Source organism: Catharus ustulatus, chromosome 5, assembly GCF_009819885.2.
Source record: "Catharus ustulatus isolate bCatUst1 chromosome 5, bCatUst1.pri.v2, whole genome shotgun sequence".
Lineage (NCBI taxonomy): Eukaryota > Metazoa > Chordata > Aves > Passeriformes > Turdidae > Catharus > Catharus ustulatus.
In genome coordinates this window covers 76271924-76294320 of record NC_046225.1, presented here as the reverse complement: position 1 = coordinate 76294320, position 22397 = coordinate 76271924, and the positions used below count along the sequence as shown (strand labels likewise).

The 22397-nt window shown below is 62.4% G+C and overlaps 1 protein-coding gene across 1 annotated transcript; it reads left to right on the top strand.

Annotated features, from left to right (window-relative positions):
- Positions 1 to 1150: 1150 nt before the first annotated feature.
- FBXO41 (F-box protein 41) lies at positions 1151 to 22291 on the top strand. The gene is made up of 13 exons (XM_033059697.1): positions 1151 to 1247; positions 5330 to 6218; positions 9520 to 9748; positions 10900 to 10979; positions 11079 to 11377; positions 12090 to 12358; positions 12935 to 13050; positions 13264 to 13416; positions 15155 to 15250; positions 17386 to 17504; positions 19185 to 19343; positions 19976 to 20091; positions 20834 to 22291. The coding sequence occupies exons 2-13, from the start codon at positions 5497 to 5499 to the stop codon at positions 20894 to 20896; spliced, it is 2421 nt and encodes an 806-aa protein (XP_032915588.1). The 5' UTR covers positions 1151 to 1247; positions 5330 to 5496; the 3' UTR covers positions 20897 to 22291.
- Positions 22292 to 22397: the final 106 nt, after the last annotated feature.

Genomic DNA, 22397 nt, shown 5'->3' with positions numbered 1-22397 from the left:
TTCACTTCGGTGGTGGCGTCTGGGGGGTCTGGGCTCAGCTCAGGGGGTCTGGGCTTGGCTCAGGGGGTCTGGGCTCGGCTCAGGAGGGGTCTGGGCTCGGGGCTCAGGAGGGTCTGGGCTCGGCTCAGGAGGGTCTGGGGTTGGGGCCAGGGGGTCTGGGCTCGGCTCAGGGGGGTCTGGGCTCGGCTCAGGGGGGTCTGGGCTTGGGGCTCAGGAGGGGTCTGGGCTCAGCTCAGGGGGTCTGGGCTCGGCTCGGGGGGGTCTGGGCTCAGCTCAGGTGGTCTGGGCTCGGCCCAGGAGGGTCTGGGCTCGGCTCAGGGGTTCTGGGCTCGGCTCAGGGGTTCTGGGCTCGGCTCAGGGGTCTGGGCTCGGCTCATGGGGGTCTGGGCTCGGCTCGGGGGTCTGGGCTCAGCTCAGGAGGGTCTGGGCTCAGCTCAGGGGGTCTGGGCTCGGCTCAGGAGGGTCTGGGCTCGGCTCAGGAGGGTCTGGGCTCGGGGCTCAGGAGGGGTCTGGGCTCGGCTCGGAGGGTCTGGGCTCGGCTCAGGAGGGTCTGGGCTCGGCTCAGGAGGGTCTGGGCTCGGCTCAGGGGTCTGGGCTCGGCTCGGGGGGCTGCCGTGGCACACGCCGTGTTGTGGGGAGCAGGCAGAGGGAGCTGTGCGGGAGGAACCGGCAGCGCTGTGCGAGCAGCCCCGGCTCCGGCTGCAGGGGAGGAGGCGGCTGCCGGCGCTCGCCCTCCGCCTTCCTCCATCCCCGCATCCCTCCCTCCTGCCTCGCTCGCCGTGCTGAGCCCGCGCTGAGCCCCCAGCGCCCCGGGGACTCGCCATCCCCAGGGTGCCCAGAACCGCCACCCTCCCCGCACCCCGCCGGGGCCTTCAGCCTCGGCTTCCTTCCTTCCTCCTCCTCCTCCGCCTCCTCCTCCTCCTCCTCCCCCACCCGCAGCCACCACCCTCTCTCCCTCCTTCCCCAGGGCCTGCCTGGCATGGAGGTGCTGGCCGCAGGGAGCCGGGTGCTTCCCGCGGGCTGCATCCCTCCTGCCCCGCATCCCCGCGCCCGCATCCCCGGAGCCCCGCATCCCCCCGCCCCGGCACAGCCCTGAGCCCTCGGCATTCGCCTCCTTTGTGCGGCGGAGCGGCTGTGCGGGCTCCGGCCCCCTCCCCGCACCCGGCTGGGGGTGGCCCGCGGGCGAGCGGGAGGGATGCTGCCCTGGCCGGAGGAGCCCAGCGCGGCAGGTCGGCGGCCAGGAGCAGGTAAGGGGCTCTGGGGACGGGATGGAGCAGGGATGGAGCCCCGGGAGGGGGTGGCTTGTCCCCAGGATGCTCCTCACGCAGGGCCCCCGGGAGCGGGGGGACGCGTTGGGGACAAAGCCGCTGCCAGGATGCGAGGACGGACCCGCCGCTCCCTGCTCCAGGGGCTGCGAGGGGGCCAGAAACGCTCCCGGATTTTCATGCCCACCTCCCGCGAGCCCTCCTCAGCCCCAGCCGGGAGGGATGGGGACCAGCATCCTCCATCCCGGCAGCATCCCCCAGCTCCATCCCCCTCTCCAGCCAGGCAGGGGAGCTGCCTGCTGGTAATATTCTTTTTTTTTTTGGAGGGGGGGAGGGCAGAAATACGGTTAAACAATGCGAAGAAAGGCTCCATGATGGATGGCAGGTAGCGGCGCTGGAGCAGCCCGGGGATGCTGCAATCCCGGCAGCGTTTCCCGGCTCCGGGTCCTGTGGGTTTCGGGAGCGTGGCCGCCGTAGTAATGACTCCACGAATAATTCCCTCGAATCCCGGCTGTTGCCGTGGAGATGGGAGCGAGGAGAGGCTGTGCGGCCGGGGTAGGACCTGCCCAGGACACGGACCTGCGCTCCGTGCGCTTCCCCATCCACCTGGGCCGGATCCTGCCTTGCATTTCGGCCGGGAAATTGGGGCTGAGGCTGCCCGGGTGCCCCGGGGGACGTGGGCAGGGATCCAGGCCTGAGGCAGCACGGCTCCATTCCCCATCCCCGCGCTGGAAAAGCGCTTTCTCATCCCGAAGTTGCCGGACGCGCTTTGTGCTCGCCAGGCTCGGGTTCCGGCCGGCTGGGGCCGGTGTTCACCCAGGTGGGGTCAATGTGGAAGGGTGTGTTTGATAACGACCCCAAAACACAGCAGCCAGGCGGGTCTCAAACCCTCCCGGCTCACCTGGGGTTTATTTCTTTCCTTTGCTGATTTTTCCCTTTAAAAATGGTTTCCCATGCTCGTGGCCTGGCTGTCCCTCTGAGGGGATGCTGAGCCCACAGGGACGCTGCCCTGGGGACCAGCAGGGGTGGATGGAGCTTCCCTGGCAGCTCAGGGCTCACCAGCTGGTGGCTGTGGGGACTCTGAGGGTGCTGGGATGAGCGGTTTGTGGGATATGGCAGAGGGAAGGGCAGGGGATGCTCCCACCCTGGGTGTTCTGGGGTAAAAGCATTGCAGTTTTCATGTTTGAGTGAAAAATGAAAATATGGTGCCCTGAGGTGTGTCTGTGTCCCCCCAGGCTGGAGGGGACCGTGGGAGCCTCCTGGGGTGGATTTTCACTGGTTTATCCCATTTCACAAGGGTGGGGCTTCCCCACTGATCCCGTGGAGGATTCTGTGAGTGGGGGATGAACCAGGTCCCACAGGGACCCTCACCCACCCAGGCAGAGAGGCCACCCTGTCCCCTGCATCGAGCAGTGTGGGGTGCAGGGATGGATGAGAACCCTTGGGGATCAATCCCAGTCGAGGATCAGACAGTGTGGGGTGCAGGGATGAATGAGAACCCTTGGGGATCAATCCCAGTCCAGGATCAGACAGTGTGGGGTGTCCAGGGATGGATGAGATCCCTTGGAGATCAATCCCAGTCCAGGATCAGACAGTGTGGGGGGCTCAGGGATGGATGAGAACCCTTGGGGATCAATCCCAGTCCAGGATTGAACAGTGTGGGGGGCTCAGGGATGGATGAGAACCCTTGGGGATCAATCCCAGTCCAGGATTGGGCAGTGTGGGGGGCTCAGGGATGGATTGGAACCCTTGGGGATCAATCCCAGCCCAGCCTGGGTGGGCTGATCCAGCAGGAGCCTTTGCCTGGAGCAGCTGGATCCCAACACTTGCTCCTGGTGTGGGACACAGGGATGATCCTGGGCCTTGGAGACCCCTGATCTGCAGGGGCTCATTGGGTGGTGCTTGGGCAGGAGAGCAAAAGGGTCACCTCTGCCACCTCCTGTGACAAGCTCAGGGTGGAAGGAGCGATTCCCAAGGGCTGGGACCCTCCTGATGGCTCTGACCCTTCCTGAGGGGTGGGAGGCCTTCCCAGCCATTATAGATCTTCCCAAGGGTTCATTGAAACACAGAATCATTCCAGTTGGAAAAGACCTCTAAGATCATCAAGTCCAGGAGCTGTGGAGATTCCCAAGGGCTGTGGGTCTTCACAAGGGCTCTGGAGCTTCCCAAGGGCTGTGGGTCTTCCCAAGGGTTGTGGGTTTTTGCAAAGGTTGTGGAACTTCCTGAAAGCTGTGGATCTTCAAAAGGGCTGTGGAACCTCCCAATGGTTCTGGAGCTTCCCAGAGCCCTGCACATTCCCAGGGCCCTGCACCTTCCCAGGGCCCTGCACATTCCCAGAGCCCTGCACATTCCCAGAGCCCTGCACATTCCCAGGGCCCTGCACATTCCCAAGGCCCTGCACATTCCCAGGGCCCTGCACATTCCTGGTCCCCTGCACATTCCCAGGTCCCTGCACATTCCCAGGGCTCTGCACATTCCCAGGCCCCTGCACATTCCCAATAGTTCTGCACATTCCTGGTCCCCTGCACATTCCCAGTCCCTTGCACCTTCCCAAGGCTCTCACCTTCCTCAGCCCCACGTGCCCTCCCAAGGGATGCACATGGCTGGGAGGAACACGGGAGGGTGGCATGGAGGCACAGAAGAAGCACCAGGGAGGGATTTTGTGGACCCCCAGCCCCGTATCACTGACCCCCATCCCCGTATCACTGACCCCAGCCCCGTATCACTGACCCCCACCCTCGTATCCCTGACCCCCACCCCGTATCACTGACCCCAGCCCTGTATCCCTGACCCCCAGCCCCGTATCCCTGACCCCCAGCCCCGTATCCCTGACCCCCAGCCCATATCACTGACCCCCATCCCTGTATCACTGACCCCCACCCCCGTATCCCTGACCCCCAGCCCCGTATCACTGACCCCCACCCCGTATCCCTGACCCCCATCCCCATATCACTGACCCCCACCCCGTATCCCTGACCCCCAGTCCTGTATCCCTGACCCCCACCCCCGTATCCCTGACCCCCACCCCGTATCCCTGACCCCCACCCCGTATCACTGACCCCCACCCTGTATCCCTGACCCCCAGCCCCGTATCACTGACCCCCATCCCCGTATCACTGACCCCCAGCCCCGTATCCCTGACCCCCACCCCGTATCACTGACCCCCACCCTGTATCCCTGACCCCCATCCCCATATCACTGACCCCCCACCCCGTATCCCTGACCCCCACCCCGTATCACTGACCCCCAGCCCCGTATCCCTGACCCCCATCCCCGTATCCCTGACCCCCAGCCCCGTATCACTGACCCCCAGCCCTGTATCACTGACCCCCATCCCCGTATCACTGACCCCCAGCCCCGTATCACTGACCTCCAGCCCTGTATCACTGACCCCCACCCTGTATCACTGACCCCCATCCCCGTATCACTGACCCCCAGCCCCGTATCCCTGACCCCCAGCCCTGTATCACTGACCCCCAGCCCCATATCCCTGACCCCCACCCCCGTATCACTGACCCCCAGCCCTGTATCACTGACCCCCAGTCCTGTATCACTGACCCTCACCCTGTATCACTGACCCTCACCCTGTATCACTGACCCCCACCCCATATCACTGACCCTCACCCTGTATCACTGACCCTCACCCTGTATCACTGACCCCCACCCCATATCACTGACCCTCACCCTGTATCACTGACCCCCACCCCATATCACTGACCCTCACCCCCGTATCACTGACCCCAACCCTGTATCCCTGATCCCCATCCCCGTATCACTGACCCCCAGCCCCGTATCCCTGACCCCCAGCCCCGTATCACTGACCTCCACCCCCGTATCCCTGACCCCCGGCCCCGTATCACTGACCCCCAGCCCTGTATCCCTGACCCCCAGCCCCGTATCACTGACCCCCACCCCGTATCACTGACCCCCACCCCGTATCACTGAACCCAACCCCGTATCACTGACCCCCAGCCCCATATCCCTGACCCCCAGCCCCGTATCACTGACCCCCAGCCCCGTATCACTGACCCCCAGCCCCGTATCACTGACCCCATCTCTTGCAGCGCCCGGCACCGCTCGATGCTGACGGCTCCCCAGCACTGCCGGATCCCCCCCGTTCCATCCCCGCGCCATGTCCCAGCGCTGTCACCCCCCCTGTACCGGGGGCTCCCCGCCGTCCCCCACGCCATGAGCGGGGCCCTGCGGGGGCCCAGGGGAGCAGAGCTGAGCCATGGCCTCGCTGGACCTGCCCTACCGCTGCCCGCGCTGCGGGGAGCACAAGCGCTTCCGCAGCCTGTCCTCGCTGCGCGCACACCTGGAGTACAACCACACCTACGAGACCCTCTACGTGCTCTCCAAGACCAACAGCATCTGCGACGCCGCCGTCTTCCCGCTGGCCGCCGACGGGGCCCTGCTGGCCCCGGCCACGCGCAGGGACTACTTTGAGAGCACCTCCTTCCAGGGCAAGGACCAGCGCTTCTCCTGCGACCTGGTCCCCGCCGAGGAGCTGGAGCCGGCCCCGTCGGCCTCGCCGTCGCCCCGCTACGTGCACGAGATCGAGATCCCGCTGAGCGAGATCTTCACCCGCGGCAAGGCCGTGGCGCCCGCGCCGGCCCCGCCGGCCGCCGTGGACGCGGCCTACGAGGAGGGCCTGGCCCGCCTCAAGATCCGCGCCTTCGAGAAGCTGGAGGTGGACAAGAGGCTGGAGAAGCTGACGGAGGAGGTGGAGCAGAAGATCGCCTCGCAGGTGGGCCGGCTGCAGGTGGAGCTGGACCGCAAGAGCTCGGAGCTGGAGAAGGCCAAGCAGGAGAGCCTGCGGCTGAGCCGCGAGAAGCAGGAGCTGGAGGACCGGGCGTCGGAGCTGTCCCGCCAGGTGGACGTCAGCGTGGAGATGCTGGCGTCCCTCAAGCAGGACCTGGTGCAGAAGGAGCAGGAGCTCACCAGGAAGCAGCAGTGAGTCCTTTGTCCCTGTCCAGTGAGGGAAGGGGAGCCTGGCGCTGAGTCCTGGAGAGCCTGTGCTTCAAGGCTGGGTTGGATGGGGTTTGGAGAGGTGGGAAGAGTGGGAAGTGTCCCTGCCCATGGTAGGGGCTGGAATGAGGTGAGCTTTGGGGTCTCTTCTCATCCAAACAATTCCACAAGTCCAGAGGAGCCCAGTACCACCTCCAAACCCTCAGAGCTCAGGCATTGCCCCTTTGTGATCACCATCCCTGATCAGGTTCTGCACCTTCTCCCACCCCTCAGTGCCCACGCACACCTGGGCCCCTCCATGGCTGGGTCACGACCAGCCAGAGCTTGTCCCAGAGCCACCAGTGCTCCAGGACACGGCCAGCCTGGGCATCCCTGAGTTTGGGCTGAAGGAACCCTAAATCCCACCCCCTGCCATGGCCAAATTCCAGGTTTTTCTCCCAGAGGGAAGCAGGGTAGCCCCAGCAGCACCACCTCCATCTGTGGTGAAGCCTGTGACACTGCCCCTCTCATTTCCACCCCATGTTCCCCACTCAACACCCCCTACCTGCCCCAGTGCTGCTCCTGAGTGTCCCCCCCGTCCAGCACTGGGTCATTCTGCCTGCTGGTGGTGTCCAGGCAATCCAGACCTCGCTCCTCAGGGGTCTGAGCAGATCTGGAGGGGCCCAGAGGGGCACTGAGTGTCCTGGGGGACCTGCAGGGCTGGGCTGGGAGCACTGCTGGGATTCCTGAAGGAATTGCTTTAATTCCCATCTGAACATTTGTGAACCACTTTGGCTCCAAAATAATGACCTGGCTCAGAACAGGGCTCCCAGGGTGGGGGGATGTCCTGGGTGAGGAGCAGGGTGACCCTGGGGACGCCTCCAGGTTTGTGGGACAGGCAGTGGGGGGTTTGGGGGCTGCCTCATTGGGTGGGTGCTGCCCAGGGGATGTGTGGTGAGGGAATTAAGGACACCAGCGTGGATGAGTCTGGAGCAGGGCCTGGAGACAGCTAGACAGGGTAAATAGAGGGTCAGATGTCTCTTGGTGGAACCTGTTACCACCTAAAACCCCGGGTTTCTGCCCCAAAACTACCTCCTGGACCTCCCATTCCTCAGAGAAACCCTCCTGCCCCTCAGCTGTCCCCATCAGTCCCCAAAGTCCTCCAGCCCAAGGGACAGAATCCCCTGTGGGGCTGCAGGGAGAGCATGGGAACGCTGCTGGTGAGGGTGTGGGAAAATAATCAGAAATCATTTTAATGGGCAAAGCTTCCCCTGAAAACACTGTGGGGACACTTCCCAGCCCTGCCAGCTCCAAGACACCGTGAAGCCGTTGTCCTCCTGGGAGACCTTTGGCTCCTGGGCTCCATTTCCTCTGCCAGCAGTGTTTTTCCACCCAGTCCATGGGAATGAGAGAGATAACCACGATAACCATCAGCATCACCTTACAGCTGCTGCCCAGGCCACATTTGCCTTCCAAATCCCCTGGGGCCCCTTCCAGGAGCCTTCCCAGAGCACCCTCAGAGCTCCCAGCTGCAAGTGGCAGGCTGGGGCGAAATTAATTGATAATTAATTGATAATTAATTGGTAATTAATTGGTAATTGATAGCCAGAAGTGGGCATTATGTCACGAAGAGCTGCCCCCTCCTTTCCCTTTGTGCTTCTGAGCAGATCATTGTGTCCAGGTGTCCAAGGTCAGGTGTGCACCATCGGGTTTGGTGTCCAGGTGTGCATGGCCAAGAGGCCAGGTGTGTGTGGCTGGGTTTCTGTGCTCAGGTGTGCCAGGCCAGGTGTGTGTGGCTGGGTTTCTGTGCTCAGGTTGGTGTGGCTGGGTGTGTGTGGCTGGGTTTCTGTGCTCAGGTGTGTGTGGCTGGGTTTCTGTGTTCAGATGTGCCAGGCCAGGTGTGTGTGGCTGGGTTTCTGTGCTCAGATGTGCCAGGCCAGGGTGTGTGTGGCTGGGTTTCTGTGCTCAGATGTGCCAGGCCAGGGTGTGTGTGGCTGGGTTTCTGTGCTCAGGTTGGTGTGGCTGGGTGTGGTCAGTTGGTGTGTCTGGGTGTGTGTGGCCAGATGTCCAAGTTCAGACACCTGCCTGGTGCCCCAGCCAGACCTGCAGAGCTGTGTTTGTGCATCTTCAGGGGTTCCTGGATGCTGAGGGGAGGTGTGAGCAGCTCTGTGTGTGTGTGTGTGTGTGTGTGTGTGTACCTGGTGCACACCTGTACAGGGGTGCAGTGCCCAGGTGTGATTTGTGCCCTGTGTTGCCCAGGTCTGTTTTGGGCCATGTGTTGTCAGGTGTGTTCTGGGCCCTGTGCTGCCCAGGTGTGATTTGTGCCCTGTGCTGCCCAGGTGTGATTTGTGCCCTGTGCTGCCCAGGTGTGTTTTGTGCTGTGTGCTGCCCAGGTGTGATTTGTGGCCTCCCTGGGGTGTCTGTGCCCGTGTCCCCAGGGGCTCCCCCGGTTTTTGGGGAGCAGGTGAGTGTTTGTGCTGGGGTGGGGTCAGCTCAGGTCACGGAGCTGCTGTCACACTGCACGCAGGGCTGGAGAAACGTTTTTTGAGAAACAGCAGGCTCCGAGCTCCCGAGTAACTGCTAATTAATGTGTTAATGAGTAACTGCTAATTAACGTGTTAATGAGGGAGCCGGGGCCCTGCACCCACCAGGCCAGCAGGGTTTAAGGTGTCACTGCCATCCTCACCCTGTCACACCATCATCCTCCTCTTCCCTCTGCTCCACCGTGTTGGGATCCTGATTCCAGTCCTGGGGGCGGTGGATGAGGTGCTGGGGGTGTCACCTCACCTTTAAAAGAGGAGCAAAATCCCCCCTGCATGTAGGGAGCATCCCCTCACCCCTGTCCTACCTCAACCCGTGCCAGAGCCCACCTGGGCTGGCCCAGGCCGGGGATGGAGCAGTCCGGGTGTGCTGGCGCAGTCTGGGTGTGCTGGAGCAATCCAGCTGTGCCAGAGCAATCCAGCTGTGCTGGAGCAGTCTGGGTGTGCTGGAGCAATCCAGCTGTGCCGGAGCAATCCAGCTGTGCCAGAGCAGTCCGGGTGTGCTGGAGCAATCCAGCTGTGCCGGAGCAGTCTGGGTGTGCTGGCGCAGTCTGGGTGTGCTGGAGCAATCCAGCTGTGCCAGAGCAATCCAGCTGTGCTGGAGCAGTCCGGGTGTGCTGGACCAATCCAGCTGTGCTGGAGCAATCCAGCTGTGCCAGAGCAATCCAGCTGTGCTGGCGCATCCCTGCCGCGCTGCCGGCCGGCACACGGGGGTGAGGGATGATCGGGGACGGGTGGGCGAGCCCTGGTTTGTCTCCCCGTGCCAGGGAGGTGCTGCAGATCGACCAGTTCCTGAAGGAGACGGCGGCGCGCGAGGCCAACGCCAAGGTGCGGCTGCAGCACTTCATCGAGGAGCTGCTGGACCGCGCCGACCGCGCCGAGAAGCAGCTGCAGATCATCAGCAGCAGCTGCGGCACCACCCCCAACGGCAGCCTGGGCCGCTGCGGCACCCCGGCCACCAAGGCCATCGCCCGGGCCGTGCCACTGCGGGCACAGGCACGGCGGGGGTCGGGAACGCACCTGGGGATCGGGAATGCGCTGGGGACTTGGGAATGCACTTGGGAACTTGGGAACGCGCCCGGGGATCCGGGAATGCACCTGGGGACTTAGGAATGCACCTGGGGATCGGGAATGCACCTGGGGACTTGGGAACACACCCGGGGATCGGGAACGCACCTGGGGACTTGGGAACCCATCTCGGGATTTGGGAACACGCCCGGGGATTCGGGAATGCACCTGGGGATTCGGGAATGCGCTGGGGACTTGGGAATGCACCCGGGGATCCAGGAATGCACCTGGGGACTTGGGAACCCATCTCGGGATTTGGGAACCCGTCCAGGGACTCGGGAATGCGCTGGGGACTTGGGAACACGCCCGGGGATTCGGGAATGCACCTGGGGGTTCAGGAACCCGTCAGGGGATTCGGGAACCCGTCTCGGGATTTGGGAACCCATCCAGGGACTCGGGAATGCGCTGGGGATTTGGGAACGCGCCCGGGAATTCGGGAATGCACCCGAGGGTTCAGGAACCCGTCAGGGGATTCGGGAACATTTCCGGGGACTTGGGAACCTGTCCGGGGATTTGGGAATGCACCCATGGCTTCGGGATCGCGCCCAGGGGTTTGGGAACGCGCTGGGGATTCGGGAACATGTCCGGGAATTCGGGAAGGGACTCTGGGCTTTGGGAATGGACCCTCTGCTTCGGGAACACGCTCAGGGATTTGGGAACGTGCCTGGGGCTTTGGGAATACACCCAGGGATTGGTGAATGCATCCATGGCTTTGGGAATGCACCCAGGGATTGGGGAATGAGCGCTCTGCTTCGGGAATGCGCCTGGGGCTTTGGGAATGTGTCCAGGGCTTTGGGAAAGCGCCCAGGGATTCGGGAATGTGCCCCTGGGTCTCCTGTGTCAGGGGCTGAGCGGGGCAGTGTAGGGACCCCATCTCCTTCCCATGGGAAATGGGTATTCCTGGGTGGGGGATCCCAAAGAGAAGTTGTTTCTGGGTGGGTCGGTGTTCCCGTGGCGCTGGGCGGTGCTGGAGATGAGGGTGTCCCCCCAAAACCGGTGGGGTAGCAGGGTCCCCTCCCTGGCTGTCCCTGCACAGCTGGGTTGTGCCACCTGGGCTCCTCTTGTCCCTGTCCCCGCAGAGGGAGCGGCACCCGGGCCCGGGGGTGGCCGTGCACGGTCCCTACGGCGTGTCCAACCAGCGCTCCTCGTCCAGCACCGGGTGAGTGCCGGGCCCTGACACCTCCCTGCGATTGTAACGGGCTGAGGGGCAGGGGACACACACCCCGGCCAGCCCTGAGCTGGGACATGCTGTCCCCAGAGCCTCGAGCCGGGCCAAGGCCGTGTCGCAGAGCTCGGGCTGCTACGACAGCGACAGCGCGGAGCTGTGTCCCACGGACGACACGACGGACGGACAGCCGTACCCGGGCCGCGGCTCGGGGCTGCGCCGCCAGGCCATCCAGAACTGGCACCGCCGGCCCTACCGCAACAGCACCGAGGGCGAGGAGGGCGACGTGTCCGACGTGGGCTCCCGCACCACCGAGTCCGAGGCCGAGGGCTGGGAGCCGGAGGCGCCGGGATCCGCCGCGCCCCGAGCGCCCGGCAGCTGCCGCCTGACGGGTGAGGGCTCCTCGGGCTGCTCCGGCTCGGGTTCTGCTTGTTTTCTGTGTGTCCGGCAGTTAGCAGGTGCTGTGAAGTTGTTTATTGTAAGGGCACATCAGTTTTGAAGGGCGGAGTCACAGGGGTTAAAGTCCGTGCTAAAAGTTGTTGGTGTGGAGTTTTAAATAGAATTAAAGTCTCAGTTAGGAGTAGAAGCTGCTCCTGTTGAGGTCCTGGGAGGGCAGATCCTGCTGCTGCAGCTCCTGACTTCTTCTGGGTGATGATGATGCTGGTGAGAAGAAAAGTGAGAGAGCAAGAGCAAATTTTTCTTCAATATGCAAACTCTTATACACAAATTACCGATAAGCTAAAAACACAAACTTGAATAATTTTTTTTCTTAACCTATTAGAATTCTAGTTTCTTAGCACGCCAGGTTATGTTTGAACGACTCATATGGTCTGTCTTGTTCTATCTGAAAAATGTAAGCAACGTTCTTACTATAGTTTTATTATGTCTAAAGCTGTGTTCCTGGAGCCTGCACGGAAACTTGTTTTCAATGCTGGTATTTAAGATTAAGATTTTCAGTTTTCACTAGAACTTGTTGATTTCTTGCTGAGGAACTCAGAGAGATCTCTGTTTTCAGACTGTCACACTGGGGGGGTGAAGGTGGGGTGGCTGAAGCCGGGGGCAGGGATGGAGCTGCCCTCACCCCCTGCTCTCCCCATGCCCCAGTGGCCACCGACGCCGGGTGTCCCACAGCCAGACCCGAGGGCGCCGGGGGCAAGGTGTGCCGGCTGGACAGGGGCAGCCCAGGCCACTCCAGCGAGGTGATCAGCCCCGAGATCCTCAAGATGAGAGCGGCTCTCTTCTGCATCTTCACCTACCTGGACACCAAGACCCTGCTGCGCGCGGCCGAGGTGTGCAAGGACTGGAAGTTCGTGGCCCGGCACCCGGCCGTGTGGACACGGGTGCTGCTGGAGAACGCCAGGGTGTCCTCCAAGGTACAGGAGGGGTGGCACTGCCTGGGGCACGGCCCTTCTGCCAAAGGGGTACAGCTGTGCCAGCATCTCCCTGCTGGCCGGGGTGGTTGTGCCAGTGTGGGCATGGGGGGCACGGGTGGGCACTGGAGGTGCTGTGGGTGAATGTCAGAGGACAGGAGCTCACACCTGCACAGGTTTGCATGTGGCTTTGTGGTCAGGCCCGTGACTTTGTGGTCACACCCGTGATTTTGTGGTCACACCCGTGATTTTGTGGTCACACCCGTGATTTTGTGGTCACACCCATGAATTTGTGGTCACACCCATGATTTTGTGGTCACACCCATGAATTTGTGGTCACACCCGTGGCTTTGTGGTCACACCCATGATTTTGTGGTCACACCTGTGATTTTGTGGTCACACCCGTGGCTTTGTGGTCACACCCGTGATTTTGTGGTCACACCCATGATTTTGTGGCACATGCTCTGCCATGGCCTCGTACGCGCATCTTCACACATTTCTGCCATGTGCCCAGCCAGGGAGGGTGGTGTGGGACACGCTGGGGTGTCCCCCTCGGTCACTGCCACCCCTGTGCCCCAGTTCCTGGCCATGCTGTCCCAGTGGTGCACCCAGATGCATTCCCTCACCCTCCAAAACCTGAAGCCGCGCCAGCGGGGCAAGAAGGAGAGCAAGGAGGATTACATGAAGAGCACACGGTGAGTGCCCTGTCCCCGTGTCCTCCTGTCCCCGTGTCCCCCCTCCCACAGCCCTGCTGCTGCAGCTCCATGAGCTCCAACATCCCTTTCCATGATGCACAGCAGCTCCTGCCGTGGGTCTGGGTGTCCTGGAGCCCGCGGGATGTGTCACCTGCTGGGGTGGTGACAGGAGGGCGAGCAGGGGCTGCTGTGCTGATGTGATTCCCCCCCCAGGGGCTGCCTGGAGGCAGGGCTGGAGTCGCTGCTGAAGGCCACGGGCAGTAACCTGCTGATCCTGCGCATCTCGCACTGCCCCAACGTGCTGACCGACCGCTCGCTCTGGCTGGCCAGCTGCTACTGCCGCGCCCTGCAGGCTGTCACCTACCGGTGAGACAGCCACCAGCGCCCCGGGGACAGGGACAGGGCTGGCAGCACCCCCGGCAGTGCTGTGCTCATCCCTGGCACAGCACAGTGTGTGGCCCCACCCCAGTGTCCCCAGTGCCAGCTGTCCCTGCAGTTCCTGTCCCCTTCCAGGCTGTTCCCATGCAGGGTTTCACTGCCAGCCCCATTCCCATCATCCCATTATAATCCTGGAGCATGGCTGGAGTCTTGGCAAGGAGACACTGCTCTGTGGCAGGGAAGGGTGAGGAGGAGGTGCCCGGGGAGGTCCCACCTGGCTGTCACCCCTGATGGAGAATTCCAATGGAGACAGGCTCAGGGTCCCTCTCTCCTGGGAGGGAGGAATAGCTCTGCCACGGGAGAGCTGAGATTGAGCTTGGAGACCTTGCCTGAGGCTGAGGACACAAGATTCCTGATGATCCTGGAGGAGGTCACAGGTCCTGGAGGGCCTCACTGGCCATTCCTTAGTTTTGGCCACTTGTGGAGACAGGATTGGCTTTCCCTCCAGCCTCCAGGAGGATGATCCCTGCTCTGCTGCACCTGCAGACAGCCCCCCCAGCCAGGTGTGCGCTCCACCTGCTCCTCACCCAGCCAGACCCAGCTCAGCCCCAGCTCTGACCCACCCCACGGGACAGGAGACAGCCCAGAGCTGCCAGGTTGAGCTCCAGGGGCAGCAGAGGAAGCCTGAGCGCTCCTGGCACATCCAGAGTGACTCACGCTCTGCTGCTCTTGGCACCCTGCTCTTGGCACCCTGCTCTTGGCACCCTGCTCCAGCACAGATGTGCAAAGCTCTCAGATAACACCCAGCCTTATTTTTAGGCTTGCCTGAAGTTCTGAAGTGGGGCACTGAGACTTGGGAAGTGCAGCCTCAGTCCCTGGATGACTCCTGGTGTGGTGGCACAGTCAGGGCACTGTTTGGGCTGGTGGCATCTGGTGCTCAGGGCCAGGTCCTGTCCACAGTGACCAGATTGGTGCCTCTGGGTGCTCCAGGGGCAGGAACTGGGCTGTCCACAGTGACCAGATTGGTACCTCTGGGTTCTCCAGGGGCAGGTCCTGGGCTGTCCAGAGTGACCAGATTGGTACCTCTGGGTGCTCCTGAGCCAGGTCCTGGGCTGTCCACAGTGACCAGACTGGTACCTCTGGGTGCTCCAGGGGCAGGTCCTGGGCTGTCCACAGTGACCAGATACCTCTGGGTGCTCCAGGGCCAGGTCCTGGGCTGTCCACAGTGACCAGATACCTCTGGGTGCTCCTGGGCCAGGTCCTGGGCTGTCCACAGTGACCAGATTGGTACCTCTGGGTGCTCCAGGGGCAGGTCCTGGGCTGTCCAGAGTGACCAGATACCTCTGGGTGCTCCTGAGCCAGGTCCTGGGCTGTCCACAGTGACCAGATACCTCTGGGTGCTCCAGGGCCAGGTCCTGGGCTGTCCAGAGTGACCAGATTGGTACCTCTGGGTGCTCCAGGGCCAGGTCCTGTCCACAGTGACCAGATTGGTACCTCTGGGTGCTCCTGAGCCAGGTCCTGGGCTGTCCATAGTGTCCAGATACCTCTGGGTGCTCCAGGGCCAGGTCCTGGTCTGTCCATAGTGTCCAGATACCTCTGGGTGCTCCAGGGGCAGGTCCTGTCCACAGTGACCAGATACCTCTGGGTGCTCCAGGGGGGTGCAGACCCAGCCCAGGGGTGGCACCGCTGCTGGTGGGGCCATCACGTGTCCCCTGTGCTGTTGCAGGAGCTCCACGGACCCCGTGGGCCATGAGGTGATCTGGGCCCTTGGAGCAGGCTGCAGGGACATCATCTCCCTCCAGGTCGCACCTCTGCACCCCTGGTAAGGCGTGGAGCCACATGGGGTGGGTGGGAAGGGACCCTAAATCCCATCCAGCCCCCCTGCCATGGCAGGGACACCTCCCACTGTCCCAGGTGCTCCAGCCCCAGTGTCCAGCCTGGCCTGGGACACTCCAGGGGTGGAACTGGGTTAGGAGGAGGCCACCCTGAGTGTGAGGGCACCACGGAGCTGGAAAGGAATTTGTGTGCCAGAACCTGGTTTCCTTGGGGAGGGTCTCCATGGGATGAGCAGCAGCCTGTGAGAGCTGGAGCTCAGCCCCATCCCTCCCCGTGAAAACCTGGAGCTGCTGGGTGTCTGCACCTCCCTGCTGAGCGGGAATGTTCCAGGGAGGCTGGGATGAAAGGGATCTGGAGTGGCTCTGGGAGCTGGCACTGAACATCAAAGGGCTGTCTGAGCTCTCAGTGCTCAGCAGCAGCAGCAGCCCTGGAGGGGCTGGGTGTTGCTGGAAGGGTGTCACAGCCTAGGGGGGCCTGCAGCTGCTCTCGTTTGGGGAAAGCATTTTGGGGAGATGCTGCTGGAGCCTCATCTCCACCCCACCATGTGTGGGTGCTCAGGAGCTGATGGCTCACACAGCAGGACACAGCTCTGTGTCCCAGGAAACTGCCAGGGGTGTCCATGGTGGTGACAGTGTCCATGGCAGTGTTAGTGCCTAGGAGTGTCCATGGCAGTGACAGTGCCCAGGGGTGTCCATGGCAGTGTCCATGGCAGTGACAGTGCCCAGGGGTGTCCATGGCAGTGTCCATGGCAGTGACAGTGCCCAGGGATTGTCCATAGCAGTGTCCATGGCGGTGACAGTGCCTAGGGATTGTCCATAGCAGTGTCCATGGCGGTGACAGTGCCTAGGGATTGTCCATGGCAATGACAGTGTCCCTGTCAGTGTCCAGAGGTGTCCATGGCAGTGACAGTGTCCCTGTCAGTGTCCAGAGGTGTCCATGGCAGTGACAGTGTCCCTGTCAGTGTCCAGAGGTGTCCATGGCAGTGTCAGTGCCCAGGGATTGTCCATAGCAGTGTCCATGGCAGTCACAGTGCCCAGGGGTGTCCCTGGCAGTGTCCATGGCAGTCACAGTGCCCAGGGGTGTCCCTGGCAGTCTCCATGGCAGTCACAGTGCCCAGGGGTGTCCCTGGCAGTGTCCATGGCAGTGACAGTGCCCAGGGATTGTCCATAGCAGTGTCCATGGCAGTGACAGTGCCCAGGGATTGTCCATAGCAGTGTCCATGGCAGTCACAGTGCCCAGGGGTGTCCATGGCAGTGACAGTGTCAGTGTCCAGAGGTGTCCATGGCAGTGACAGTGCCCAGGGGTGTCCCTGGCAGTGTCCATGGCAGTGCCAGTGCCCAGGGATTGTCCATAGCAGTGTCCCTGGCAGTGCCCAGGGGTGTCCCTGGCAGTGTCAGTGCCCAGGGATTGTCCATAGCAGTGTCCCTGGCAGTGCCCAGGGGTGTCCCTGGCAGTGTCCATGGCAGTGTCAGTGCCCAGGGATTGTCCATAGCAGTGTCCATGGCAGTGACAGGGGTGTCCATGGCGGTGACAGTGTCCCTGTCAGTGCCCATGGGTGTCCCTGGCAGTGCCCATGGCAGTGACAGTACTCGGGGATGTCACCCAGCAGGACACCCATGGTGTCAGGGCTCCTGTCTGCCCTGGGGGAGCAGCCCATGGCTCGTGGCTTCTCCCCGTTCAGGGGCCCAGCACCTGCTGCTGCTTTGATCCGTGCAAGCAGCCAAGCTCTGCACCTGATTTGGGTCTCCAAGGTTGGAATCACAAAATCCTGGGATGGTTTGGGTTGGAAGGAACCTTAAACACCATCCAGTGCCACCCTTGCCATGGCAGGGACACCTCCCACTGTCCCAGGACGCTCCAAGCCACTCCAACCCAGCCTGGGCCACTTCCAGGGATGCAGGGGCAGCCACAGCTGGTTTGGGTTTGGGTTTGGGTTTGGGTTTGGGTTTGGGGTCCTGGTTTGGGGCTGTGGACGGAGCTGCCCTGTCCCAGTGCTCACATGGGGACACCCCCAGGGTCACCCTTGGGCTGGTGGGGTGGGGGGGCTCCCAGTGAATGCCAGCAGTGCCTGGGGGGCTGAGTGGCCGTGCCACCCCCAGCTCTTGTCCCTCCTGTCCCCAGCCAGCAGCCGACGCGCTTCAGCAACCGCTGCCTGCAGATGATCGGGCGCTGCTGGCCACACCTGCGGGCACTCGGCGTGGGAGGGGCCGGCTGCGGGGTGCAGGGGCTGGCCTCCCTAGGTAGGCACTGGGGGGGTCACGGGCTCACAGAACGGGGCACTGGGTTGGGAGGGGTCTGGGATTGCTGAGAACACCCTGTGCACAGTGCCCACCTTGTGCCCAGTGCAGCACTGGGGATCATGGGCTCACAGAACGGGGCACTGGGTTGGGAGGGGTCTGGGATTGCTGAGAACACCCTGTGCACAGTGCCCACCTTGTGCCCAATGCCCACCCTGTGCCCAGCACTGGGGATCACAGAACGGGGCACTGGGGTTGGGAAGGGTCTGGGATCCCTGAGATCACCCTGTGCACAATGCCCACCCTGTGCACAGCACAGCACTGGGGGGGTCATGGGCCCACAGAACGGGGCACTGGGTTGGGAAGGGTCTGGGATTGCTGAGAGCACCCTGTGCACAGTGCCCGCCCTGTGCCCAGCACTGGGGATCATGGGCTCACAGAACAGGGCACTGGGCTTGGGAAGGGTCAGGGATTGCTGAGAACACCCTGTGCACAGTGCCCACCCTGTGCCCAATGTCCACCCTGTGCCCAGCAAATCACTGGGGGTCATGGGCTCACAGAACGGGGCACTGGGTTGGGAGGGATCTGGGATTGCTGAGAACACCCTGTGCACAATGCCCACCCTGTGCACAATATCCACCCTGTGCCCAGCACTGGGGATCACAGAACAGGGCACTGGGTTGGGAAGGGTCTGGGATCCCTGAGAATACCCTGTGCACAATGCCCACCCTGTGCACAGCACATCACTGGGGGGGTCATGGGCCCACAGAACGGGGCACTGGGTTGGGAAGGGTCTGGGATTGCTGAGAGCACCTGTGCACAATGCCCACCTTGTGCCCACACTGGGGATCACGGGCTCACAGAACAGGGCACTGGGGTTGGGAAGGGTCTGGGATCCCTGAGATCACCCAGTGCCCACCCTGTGCCCAGCACTGGGGATCACAGAACGGGGCACTGGGTTGGGAGGGGTCTGGGATCCCCAAATTCACCCTGTGCACAATGCCCACCTTGTGCACAATGTCCACCTTGTGCCAGCACATCACTGGGGGTCATGGGCTCACAGAACGGGGCACTGGGTTGGGAGGGGTCTGGGATTGCTGAGAACACCCTGTGTACAATGCCCACCCTGTGCCCAGCAAATCACTGGGGGTCATGGGTTCACAGAATGGATCACTGGGCTTGGGAAAGGTCTGGGATTGCTGAGAACACCCTGTGCACAGTGCCCACCTTGTGCCAGCACAGCACTGGGGGTCATGGGCTCACGGAATGGATCACTGGGGTTGGGAAAGGGTCTGGGATTGCTGAGAACACCCTGTGCACAATGCCCACCCTGTCACCAGCCCAGAGCTCTGAGTGGCACCTCCAGGCCTTCCCTGCTCCCCTCCAGGGCTGGGGACTCCAACCCTCCCTGGCACCACCGCCCTCCTGCTCTGCTGGGACAGGCAGAGGGGCTGCTGGAGGCAGGGAGATGCTGTGGGGGGATCTGTGGGGATCTCTGTGGGTCTCTCTGGGATCTCTGGGGATCTCTGTGGGTCTCTCTGGGATCTCTGTGATCTCTGTAGGGATCTCCACCCACCCCAAGGTTGCGGGTGCTCCCTGCCCACCCTGTGCCCCCATCCCTCCCACCCCATTCCCCGCCTGCCCTGCCCCTCCCGCGGTGTGACAGGCTGCTGTGTCCCCCAGCCCGGAACTGCATGAGGCTGCAGGTGCTGGAGCTGGACCATGTGGCCGAGATCAACCAGGAGGTGGCTGCTGAGGTGTGCCGGGAGGGGCTCAAGGGGCTGGAGATGCTGGTGCTCACGTCCACGCCGGTGACCCCCAAAGCCCTGCTGCACTTCAACAGTGAGTAGCACAGCAGGGCCATCAGCAGGGCCAGGGCCATCAGCAGGGCCAGGGCCATCAGCACCACCCTGACACACAGCCCTGAGCACAGCCAGGAGCTGCTGGCACCAGGAGCTCTGGGGGAAGGTGTCAAACAGAGAATCCAGCATCCCCCCAGAAGGATGGGCTGAGGAGAGCTGATCTTGCCTTGGGCCACAGGGAGGATGGAGGAGCTCCCTCCTCGGTCCCCCAGGGTAATCATGGCCTCGGTGTTTGTGACACACCTGAGGTTTGTGACAGCCTGGGGTGGGTCACACCCTGTGCCGAACCAGGGCAGGAGGGTCACAGGCTCAAAAGGGTCTGTCCTGGTGTCACAGGCTCTGTCCTGGTGTCACAGGGTCTGTCCTGGTGTCACAGCTCTGGTGGCTGTGGCTGGACGTGCTGGGAGCCCACCCTGTGGGTGGCAGTCAGGGATTCCCAGGGACACCAGTTTGGGACAGGGCAGCCAGGCCCATCTCACAGCCCGTGGTCCTCCCCTAGCCAGGTCTCCTCCATCTTCAGGTGACATTCTCCAGCCACTGGAGGAGCCCAGGGTGGGATGTGGGGTCCCTGCTGCCCCCAGGTGTGCAGGTGCAGTGCTGTCTGTGCCCCAGGTGTGTGCCGGAACCTCAAGTCCATCGTGGTGCAGGTGGGGATTGTGGATTACTTCAAGGAGCCCCACAGCCCTGAGGCCAGGAAGATGTTTGAAGAAATGGTGAACAAACTCCAGGTAAGGGACCCCAGTCCCAGCTAGCACCAGAGTGTCACCAGCCCTGTGTCCTTCCCAGAAATGTTCCCCCTCTCCCTTCCTTGCCCCTTTCCTTCCCATGGCAGGGATTTGAGATGATGTTCCCTCCTCTTTCTCCCTCACCCCATGTCCTTCCCATGTAAGGGATTTCAGATGTTCCCCTCTCCCTCCCTGTCCCAAGGCAGGGATTTCAGGTGTTCCCCATTCCTTCCCTGTCCCAAGGCAGGGATTTCAGGTGTTCCCCTATCCCATGGCAGTGATTTCAGGTGTCCCCTCTCCCTCCCTGTCCCATGTCATGGATTTCAGGTGTTCCCCTGTTCCTTTCCTGTCCCATGCCATGGATTTCAGGTGTTCCCCTGTCCCATGTCATGGATTTCAGGTGTTCCCCTCTCCCTCCCTGTCCCATGGCAGGGATTTGAGGTGTTCCCCTGTCCCATGTCATGGATTTCAGGTGTTCCCCTGTCCCATGTCATGGATTTCAGGTGTTCCCCCCCTCCCTCCCTGTCCCATGTCATGGATTTCAGGTGTCCCCCCTCCCTCCCTGTCCCATGGCAGTGATTTCAGGTGTCCCCTCTCCCTCCCTGTCCCAAGGCAGTGATTTCAGGTGTCCCCCCTCCCTCCCTGTCCCATGGCAGTATTTCAGGTGTCCCCCCTCCCTCCCTGTCCCCACGGAGCAGTGGCACTGCTGGGTCCCCCCCAACCCCCCTGCCTGCTCCTCTTGCAGGCCCTGAGGAAAAGACCCGGCTTCTCCAAGATTTTACACATCAAGGTGGAAGGAGGCTGTTAGCCCTTCAGGGAGCCCAAAGCACATTCCCTGCTCTGCCTGGCAGAGCCCAGGGCCCTGAGACCAAACCGGGGCTGGGCAGGGACCCCCGGCTCGTGCACAAGGAACCCAAACTCTCGGGAGCGGCGGCGGGGCCGGCCCTGGGTGACAAGGTGCTACTCAAGGACAATTTTTGGCTGCCCCAAGAGCCAGGGCCGTGCTCTTTCCCAGGAGGGAAGATGGCTTTGAGCCCCTGTGGCTGCTCCTCGCCGAGGATCCGTGTTTGGGGGTGGCTTTTCCGTCGAACTCTGCTTTGGGGGATCTCTGAGCCCATTTGGGGGCTCCTGGGAGCGCTGGGCTGTCCCTGGCTGATGGAGGGGGCTGGAAGGGGCTGCTCCTCCCCAGGACCCAGCATTTCCACAGGGTGTTTCTGCTGGTTTTCATTTTGGATTTGCCAGAGGGGCACCCAGGGAGCAGCACAGCACCTCGGGGGCTTTGGGAGCCGCAGGACACCAGGAGAGATGGGCGCTCCTCCAGAGCTCTCCAGCCTCGCTTCCTCTCCACCAAACCCCTCCTGCCAAGGCAATAAACCATCTCCAAAGTCCTCATCCACCAGGAAACAGGGGCAGGCTGCTGTCCCCAGCTGGCACAGCCAGCCTCCACCCGGGGTCAGCTGTCCCATCTGGACAGGGACTGGCACAGGACACCACGTTTGCCATCCCACTGCCTTCCTGAGCAGCCTGGAGGAGAAACCCTGGCCAGATCATCCTGAAATCATCCTGGGAAAAGCACCAACCAACAGCCCTGGCTGATCTTTATCTGCAGCCACCATTTTCTAAATCTGATTTTTCTTCTGAGTCTCCTCTGCCTGCAAGGACATCATCATCCCCAGAATTTCCTTTTTCCATGGGAGAAGGCTTTGGAAAAGCATCCAGCAGGGTCAGCATCTCCACCCTGGGGAGAAGGCACCAGGAGGTGTCCCTGGAACTGGGGACACCCATCAGAGCACTGCCAGCAGTGGGGACACCCCAGGCTCACCCACAGCCCCAGTCCTGGGACCCAGCCTGAGCGGAGAGGAAGCGACTGGCAAGGTGGAATTGGGGCTTTTCCCTCTTCTCTGGAGCAGCACTGGAAGTTTTGGTGCTGGGCTGGAAGTTTTGGTGCTGGGCTGAAGTTTTGGTGCCTGCTGCCAGCGTGGCTGTGAGGGGTCACCTCGCAGAGCTGTCACCTCGCAGAGCTGTCCCCTCCTGGATCCATGGGCGCACACAGAGCATCCCCCAGGAGGATCAGGCTGCAGATCCTGCAGCACATCCCTCACCTGCGGCACAAGAGCTGCTGACCTCAGCTGGGGCTGCCAGGCAGCCCTTGGGGATCCCAGGGGAAGGAAAATCTCCCCAAATGAGGCTGCTGGGGCTCTGGAGGCAGCTCCTGCATCTCCAGCCCAGCCCAGCTGCCTGCCCTGGAGCAGGGTCAGGGTTTTGTAGCCCCTCTGCTCCCCTCCCATGCAGCTTTCCAGGAGAAGGCT

Excerpts from the sequence above, each read along its gene's own strand:
- FBXO41 (XM_033059697.1), top strand. The coding sequence starts at position 5,497 with ATGGCCTCGCTGGACCTGCCCTACCGCTGCCCGCGCTGCGGGGAGCAC. Across the intron at positions 6,219-9,519 it reads GAGCTCACCAGGAAGCAGCA|GGAGGTGCTGCAGATCGACC; the intron begins GTGAGTCCTTTG and ends TCCCCGTGCCAG. Across the intron at positions 10,980-11,078 it reads CGCTCCTCGTCCAGCACCGG|AGCCTCGAGCCGGGCCAAGG; the intron begins GTGAGTGCCGGG and ends TGCTGTCCCCAG.